This window comes from Clytia hemisphaerica, unplaced genomic scaffold, assembly GCF_902728285.1.
Source record: "Clytia hemisphaerica strain Z4C2 unplaced genomic scaffold, Clytia hemisphaerica genome assembly, whole genome shotgun sequence".
NCBI lineage: Eukaryota > Metazoa > Cnidaria > Hydrozoa > Leptothecata > Clytiidae > Clytia > Clytia hemisphaerica.
In genome coordinates this window covers 689,478-697,773 of record NW_027103344.1, presented here as the reverse complement: position 1 = coordinate 697,773, position 8,296 = coordinate 689,478, and the positions used below count along the sequence as shown (strand labels likewise).

General features: G+C 35.2%; 2 protein-coding genes and 1 non-coding gene across 3 annotated transcripts in view; 2 read left to right on the top strand and 1 right to left on the bottom strand.

Annotated features, from left to right (window-relative positions):
* Positions 1-7,365, top strand: part of LOC136819348 (methionine synthase reductase-like) — a 31,586-nt gene extending 24,221 nt beyond the window's left edge. The window contains exons 4-8 of the mRNA XM_067075589.1: positions 1,032-1,158; positions 1,707-1,825; positions 2,885-2,977; positions 4,669-4,845; positions 5,157-7,365. Of these exons, the coding sequence (XP_066931690.1) occupies positions 1,032-1,158; positions 1,707-1,825; positions 2,885-2,977; positions 4,669-4,845; positions 5,157-5,301 (661 nt within the window). The 3' untranslated portion in view covers positions 5,302-7,365. The remainder of the gene's footprint in view (positions 1-1,031; positions 1,159-1,706; positions 1,826-2,884; positions 2,978-4,668; positions 4,846-5,156) is intronic.
* Trnar-acg (transfer RNA arginine (anticodon ACG)) lies at positions 4,515-4,587 on the top strand. The gene has a single exon. It is a non-coding gene; the product is annotated as a tRNA-Arg (tRNA).
* Positions 7,366-7,693: 328 nt separating the features above from the next.
* Positions 7,694-8,113, bottom strand: LOC136819757 (E3 ubiquitin-protein ligase RNF181-like). Its single transcript, XM_067076003.1, has one exon. It carries the CDS (start codon positions 8,111-8,113, stop codon positions 7,694-7,696), a length of 420 nt encoding a protein of 139 aa, XP_066932104.1.
* Positions 8,114-8,296: the final 183 nt, after the last annotated feature.

The following is an 8,296-nucleotide window of genomic DNA, read 5'->3' as shown; positions in this document are numbered from 1 at the left end:
TAACTTAAAGCTAACGATGTTTTTTATTAATTTTATTTAAGTTCTTACAAAAAATTGTAGGTTGGGGTATCTCTCTAACTGTTGTATTGTGGTCATGTTGAGATTGATGTTCGGTGTCACATAATTGGATCAGATTTAGTAATCCATACATTAAATTTCAACACTAGTGTTTCTTGTTTGAGGAAATACTCTCCACAGTTTTGATGCTTTGGTTTCTTAATTTCTGAAGAATTTTTACTTTTTTAGTGGTCGTCTTCGTTTGCAAATTCTAATGAAAAGAAAAGCCAAAAAAAGACGAAAGTTTCCCTTCAAATATTCAGATATAGCATTTCCGTCCGAAACACGCTAAATATTTTCCTTTAGAAATACATTCTCCTCATTGACACAAGGAAAGATCCTATCAATGCTACACACAAAAGGATCTTCCTTCAAAAAAGCTGGAAGATTTTCCTTCGAAAATACATGAAAATATTTCTTCAAACGGGCACTAATGTTTTATTTACTTCATTCAAATATCAAAAGATTTTTCTGCTAGTACACATGAAAAGATTCTGCTTCAAAAGGTTTTGACTATTTTCTTTTGAAGATACAAAAAATATTTACCTTCGAAAATACATGAAAAGTGCCATATTCCTTCAAAAAGATTTTTCGATGATACAAAGAATGAATTTCTGCCAATACATAAATAATTTACTTTCAAATGGCTTAAAGATTTTTCCTTCACAGATAAAATATTTTTCCTTTCAAAATACAAGAAAAAGATATTCCTTCCAAAAGGTTTTCTTTCGATGATACAAAGAAGATTTTCCTGCCGATACACACAAAGATTCTCGAATGAGAAAAACATTTCCCCTCAAAACAGGCTCAATGATTTTTTTGTCATATTTTAGCCAATCAGGCTACATCAGACTATACAAACACAGAACAAAATTTTCCTTTCAAAATCCAAATGAAGCTTTTCCTCTTAAACGCAATAAAGAGGCTACACTGTACGGTCAATAAATTGCCATTTTCTTTCTTGTACATTTCAGGTATGGGCTTTGCACGAATTACTTGGACAAGCTTACACAATCATTTCAGCAGCAGTTGCATCAAGAATCACAAAAACAAAATGTCGAGAAAATGGTTCATGATCTCTCCATCAAGGACAAACCAAAGGTAAACGAATCGACTCTCACAGGCCTGGTGGAACAACCGTTAAAGCGGGGAGGCTGGATGCTCAAAACGAGATAAATTTGCTAGGAATTTGAGAAAAAAATCTCATTTGCTCAAAAGTGGGGAGGCTGAAGTCTCCCCAGTCTCCCCGTTTTTGCCGGGCCTGTCTCGGTAGTTTTTTATATTTTATGTTATTTTCATGTTCTTTGCTTGTTTCTGTCTGTAGACAGACCCGATATCTACGCAAATCGTAAAATACATTACAGTACATTACGTCATACTTGTTATGCTAGTCTTCATTCTATTGAAAAAATATGTTGCAAAAACTGTCTGAAAGCATTAAGTTAGCCTGTCCTCTTTCATTTTTAAATAGCTGAGATTTTTACGCAAATGGGAGATTAATTTTCAGCGATTCAAATTAAAGAAAGTTTTGTATGACATTGTCTTTTTAACGGGAACTTGGAATAAGCCAAAATTGTAGAAAGTTTGAATGCTAGAAGTTTGAATTAGCGAGAGTCCACTTAAAATATTTTCCTCTCTTTTTTTTTCAGGTTGAGATGTACTTTCGACGTCCGACAAATTTCCGCTTTCCGGAAGACCCATCTCGTCCGCTGATCATGATCGGTCCGGGAACTGGCGTGGCCCCTTTCATTGGATTTCTTGATCATCGGTAGGTTAGACGAAGTGTTTTTAGGATATGAATATTGTAGGATGTTTATCCGTTTTATAACACACCTATCGTCATCCAACAGTGCAGTCCAAATCTGAGTCTCAATTTCGATTCATGACAGGATGTTAAGTTAAGATGGCGTCATTTTTCTTATCGGAAACACCCGATCCGATCTTTTGGTACTATGAATGACCGAAAAACGTCAAATTCAGGCTTTTTCGGGTGTTTCCAACAGGAAAGTTGGCGTCAAGATACTTTGATAATTTTTCCTGAAAAATAAATTTCCATATAAATTCACCACCCCATTGAATTTTAAGGCGAAGAAGGCTAGAGACAAATCTTTAACTATCCCCATGCAAAAAAAAAGTGCAGCCTTAAAATTCGGTCTTTCTTTGTTTTCGCGTCTTATTATTTTTCAAATTCTGGCGGTGAATGCTACTTCCAATCTAGCGTTTGTACAACCTTGTTCCCTGCGTATTATCAGCTTTTTGATGCTGATGCAATTTATTCTCTGGCGTCCATAAGTAACGTAAATAAAACATCGGATACACGGGACGAGACTAGCGTTTGTATGAATCGCAGACTGGCCGTGTAATTTGCGTTCTAAGGAGTTCCGACTCAGCCTTTCGACTACTGTACACCTTATTGACAAATCCCCTGTAATAAACTGACTGTTTAGTCATTTGAAGGTAGATAATTTAAGCTAAATTTCTAGCCGTACATTAAAATCACTTGACACTCGATTTTCAACATGATAATGGGTACTTTAGCTGATTAACGTGCTCTTATTGATGTCTCATTATTGGTCTAATGGAAAGCTTTTTTGGAAAAACATTTTGAAAACTATTAACATGATGACCAGCCAGTATTATTTTTTGCAAAATTGTAATAATGCAGCGGAGTCTGCAAAACTTGGAGGACCTCTGTAACTCCAACAAGTTTGCTGGGCTTTGCAGTTAATAATGTCTCGATAAACCTGCCTCTACAACTCGAACAAATTTACATTCTTCGTGCTTGTTCGAGTTATGTAGACTCATCATTAAAATATTTTTTCTTCAGGGTTGGACTTCGCAAGCAAGATGCATCCATCAATCTTGGAGAAGCTCACTTGTTTTGTGGATGTAGATACAAAGAAAAAGATTTCTTGTATAGGTTAGTAAATTATGGGGTTTTTCAAGGCTTGTGTTGACTGTATGCGTAATTTGTTTCCTCGGGGAGGGTAGATGGAGGAGCGGAATCGGCCCTTCGTTTTTCCGGACGGTTTTTCGGAATTTTAGAAATAAAGTTTCTTGACGGATAAGGAAAAGGATAAGGAAAATCAGACTATTTAAAGTCCAGTGAAGGGGAATCTTTGTTTATGTTTGATGGTTGACGGAAAATACTGAAATGATGAAATACAGTACGAGTACCCCCTTACCTTAATTAAACCCCATCCCTTCGTCAACTAAAATCAAAATATTAATTAGAGAACCACACGAGTCTAAAAAGGTATAAATAAATATTGCCATTGAATTTCACTTTACCACCCGAAATATTTTTGATTATGTATTTTTCCTCAAGAAATTTCAGAACTTTTTTCGGAAAAAGCTATATCACGAAATGATGATTTTGTGAAACACTGTTCTCATAAAAAAATCGTGTAGAAATTGAAATAAATTAAGGGCTGATATAAAATTTGGAAGAAGAAAAGTTTTCCGTACAAGCACATACAAATTCCTCAGAAAAAGGGACAAATAGCAATTGGAGACCCAAAGTGCTAACAAGGAAGGCCTAGGAACAGCCGAATACCAACAAAATTGCTAGTTCTTAGGAAATAAATTCAATCGAACATGGTGTTCTCTACCAGGTATAGAACGCCATGACTAATATTATGGTGGTCTGTATGTTCACTGATATTTTTGAATTTATGGCCGTAAAAAAGATTTGAGACAAGCTGATTGGCCTGTAAAAAAACTGTCCCGACTGTTCTCCAAGCTAATTGGCTCGTAATGAAAATTTGAGACTATCCCGCAAGCCGATTGGCCGTAAAAAAGTTTGGGACTGTTCCGAAACCTGATTGGCTCGTAAGAAAGTTTGGGACTGTTCTCCGAGCTGATTGGCCCGTAAAAGAATTTGGGACTGTTCTACAACCTGGTCGGCTCGTAAGAAAATTTGAGACTGTTCTCCGATTTGATTGGCCCGTAAAGAAAATTTGAGACTATCCCGCATCCCGCAAGCCGATTGCCCGTAAAAAAGTTTGGGACTGTTCCGAAACCTGATTGGCTCGTAAGAAAATTTGGGACTGTTCTCCGAGCTGATTGGCCTGTAAAAGAATTTGAGACTATTCTGCAAGCCGATTGGCCGTAAAAGAATTTGGGACTGTTCTGCAACCTGATTGGCTCGTAAAAAAATTTGGGACTGTTCTCTGAGCTGATTGGCCCGTAAAAGAATTTGGGACTGTTCTACAACCTGATTGGCCCGTAAAGAAAATTTGAGACTATTCTGCAACCTGATTGGCTCGTAAGAAAATTTGGAACTGTTCTCCAAGCTGATTGGCCGTAAAAAATATTTGGGACTAGTCTGCAAACTTATTGGGTGCAAGATTGTTAAACTGATAAGATGATTGACTTATAGTTGATTGATGTACTTCAAAACAGTGCTATGAACGTATCTTTGCTTTCAAAATTTAGGCCACTTCACCCAATCTCATGGCCTTGTGGCCCAACGGATAAGGCATCTGACTACGAATCAGGGGATTCCAGGTTCGAATCCTGGCAAGGTCGTACTTTTCAAATTTTCATTTCTGTGGAAAACTGTAATTCGTCAATGATTATGGTTTTTCTCCTTTAAAATTCTTTTTCTAGGAGTGAAATTGAGAATCATTTAGCTTCTGGTAATCTCACACAACTCTATGCATCGCATTCTCGAGATGAACGACAAGGGCCATCGCACACTAAATACGTTCAAGAGAATATAAAAAAGTTTAAGGAAAAGCTTTTGGAATTGATATTCGAGCAACAAGGAGCTGTTTATATTTGTGGGTAAGTCTTTCAACAGGTAAATTTTCTCTTTAAGCGTTCAAATATAATAAAGTTGAAAAGAAGGGAGCCAAGGAGGACTTGTTGAGTTTGGGGCTTTAGAATTTGATTGACAGCTCTAAACTATTGATTGACAGCTACTGATTAGCTTGTACCATAGCATTACTACTAGCTCCGTACCCCATACCGTATGTATTGAAAGAGGAGTTTGGTACAGGAGTTGTGCGCTAGTTAAGTGTGAGTTCGATCCCCACCTCGGACATTTAAAAATTTTTATTTTGTGAAAATTTTATTTGATATTATTTTTCTTTCAGCGATGCGAAACACATGGGAAGAGATGTTACGAACACGTTTGTTGAACTTATCGGGGAATACAAAGAACTTTCTAAATTCGAATCAATAAAATTATTGGATACTTTACGGAAAACCAAACAGTTCTTAGAAGACGTTTGGACCTAATTGATAATTCTCCCTTTCAAGAAGCTTGACATACCGACCTTACCTATAGATTCTAAAGGGAATAAAGTTGGTTCATTGGGAAGAAGTCAAAGATCCAATTGGTAACAACGATTGCTTGATTTTTCAATCCCCTACACCTAGACGCTCAGACGAGGCCCGGAATTCCCGAGTTATTTTTTCCGAGTTAAAAAAACCGAGTTAAAAAAACCCGAGTTATCCCGAGTTATGACGTCATTTTTGGAATTTAGTGACGTCATTTTTCATTTTTTAACTCGGGAATTTTTGCTTCCTTTAACTTTCCGAGTTATTTTCCATTTTTTAAACTCGGGAATTTTTGCTTCCTTTAACATTCCGAGTTATTTTCCATTTTTTAACTCGGGAATTTTTACTTCCTTTAACTTTCCGAGTTATTTTTCATTTTTTAACTCGGGAATTTTTTCTTCCTTTAACTTTCCGAGTTATTTTTAATTTTTTAACTCGGGAATTTTTTCTTCCTTTAGCTTTCCGAGTTATTTTTGAATTTTCAACTCGGGAATTTTTGCTTCCTTTAGCTTTCCGAGTTATTTTTCTTCATAAAAAAACACCAGCTTTAATCTATTGACCCCATACCAACCTAAATCAAAGACATAACCCTGATAACCATCCATTACCAACTAGAAAAACCTTAACCTGCTTAATAAAATGAAAAATAAACAAACAAGTGAATAATTGAAAAGCAAGAACTGAAGTTAAAACCTGCTAGATAAACAAAGTGTAAGCCTTTCAAAAATATTACAGCATAAATACTGTGAAAATCTCAAAAAATACAGCAGGTAATTGATGAGATAAAGCTATTTCAAAATTTATATTTCCTCCCTATTTCATTAAAGAATAAGTAAGTAACATGTAAGTGACATGACAAGATTCTCAGAAAAATTCACTGAGTCCTTCCCCCTTCGCTGTAAAAATTTTGAATGAATCACCAACAACGATTATTGAATCAATTATTTCACAGACTATTCGTAGATTTTTATGAGAGATGTTAAAAAATAAATAAATAAAACTGTCCAGAGTGCACACACTCACCAAATCAACTTACAGAAAAACATTCGAAAGTTTCCCGCGCGCGTGTGACCTTTGCAAAACATTCGAATTATGAATCGAATCTTTTTGTGTCATAAGGCTCTAATTAGACTTGCGGTTAAAAAACGTTCCGGGGGTCAAATACGCTACTTTTTCAAAGTGAAAAGTCTTTAAATGTTGACCTGAGGGTATATTGTTATTCGAATGTTTGCCCCCGTCTTTTTATAAAAACAATTCGAACGTCAAACCCCATTCTGCGCAATGTGAAGTGAAAGATACTGGACACTTGTTCGAAACTGAAAAACGTGCGATGCAAAAATAAGAAGAGAAAACGTGTTGTGTTCATTTCATAATCTTGACTTAAAGTTTGTCGCCATTGCGCCATAAAGTTTGCCATGTCGATTGAAAAGAAATTTAAAGAGAGATGAAAAAAAACTCGGAAAGCTCAAGGAAGCAAAAATTCCCGAGTTAAAAAATGAAAAATAACTCGGAAAGTTAAAGGAAGCAAAAATTCCCGAGTTAAAAAATGGAAAATAACTCGGAATGTTAAAGGAAGCAAAAATTCCCGAGTTAAAAAATGGAAAATAACTCGGAAAGTTAAAGGAAGCAAAAATTCCCGAGTTAAAAAATGAAAAATAACTCGGAAAGTTAAAGGAAGCAAAAATTCCCGAGTTAAAAAATGAAAAATGACGTCACTAAATTCCAAAAATGACGTCATAACTCGGGATAACTCGGGTTTTTTTTAACTCGGTTTTTTTAACTCGGAAAAAATAACTCGGGAATTCCGGGCCTCCGCTCAGACGGGACTTAGACCAAAGAACATTTATAATTCGATTTTCATCATCTATTAAAAATAATGATGTTTGTACTTTTATTGTTACAAATACTACTTCCTGTAAGTACTCATATAACATACATAGGTAGCATTTATATTTAACAATAAATAATATCTCAAAATTATTCTTTATCTTTGTATTGTATGTGTTTTATATTTTAATAGTATAGTACAAAAAATAAGTTATTTTATTTGTCATGTTGACACCTTCTTGACTTTTTGATACGAATTGTGTCATCACAGGGCGAACTATTAGGATACCCTGCTCCGTTTCAGCTTCCTGTTTAGAGACTCACTTAAGGTAGACTTTTCACCATAATTAACAGGTCTTTAAATTTTGGAAACAAAGCCTGAAATCCCAGCTAGAACTCAAAACCAAAGTAAAAGACTTTCAAGTGGTATTGTTGAATCTGCCATTTGTCATTTAATGATTCAATGCATTTATTTGTTATAATTTGATATATTAGCAAACTCATAAAGTTGTAATAGTTTTGATTATGAAAACATTGAGTTATGTAAATCTTCTAGTCTTTCTTCTTTATCGCTCTCTTTTTCTTTCAAACGTCTCTCTTCTTCATATTCTAAATCGTCCGTAGGGTATTCATGTCTACAAACGGGACAAGTATTTGTTTTCTCCAGCCATGGAATAATACAGTCTGCATGAAAACAATGTCTACATTTAGGTAATTCTTTAACCAATGATTCATAATCGAACCCAATCAAACAAACAGGACATCGATCTTCATCCTTCCTTTGTGTTGGTAAATTTGCCAAAAATGATTTTGCGGCCGGCGGATTTTTGACTTTTCGTTGAAACATTCCATTAATTTCACTGAAATTGTTCTCTGATAAAAGGTCTTGTAAGAGTCTTGCCAGCTGTAAGAGATGATCAGATGCTCTCTCATGTTCAGCCATGATATACGATTTAAATGTCTCCCTTCCTGTTCGAATAACTGAAGAATTCTACTGAAAAGGAAAGTTTACAAATGTAAAAAAAAGTAAAATAAAACTAGGCCAAGATTTTTCTCGAAAAATGACGGTGTAAAAAATGTAAACAAAGAAAATCCCCGAAAGTCATAAACTGAAATCCTTTCACGG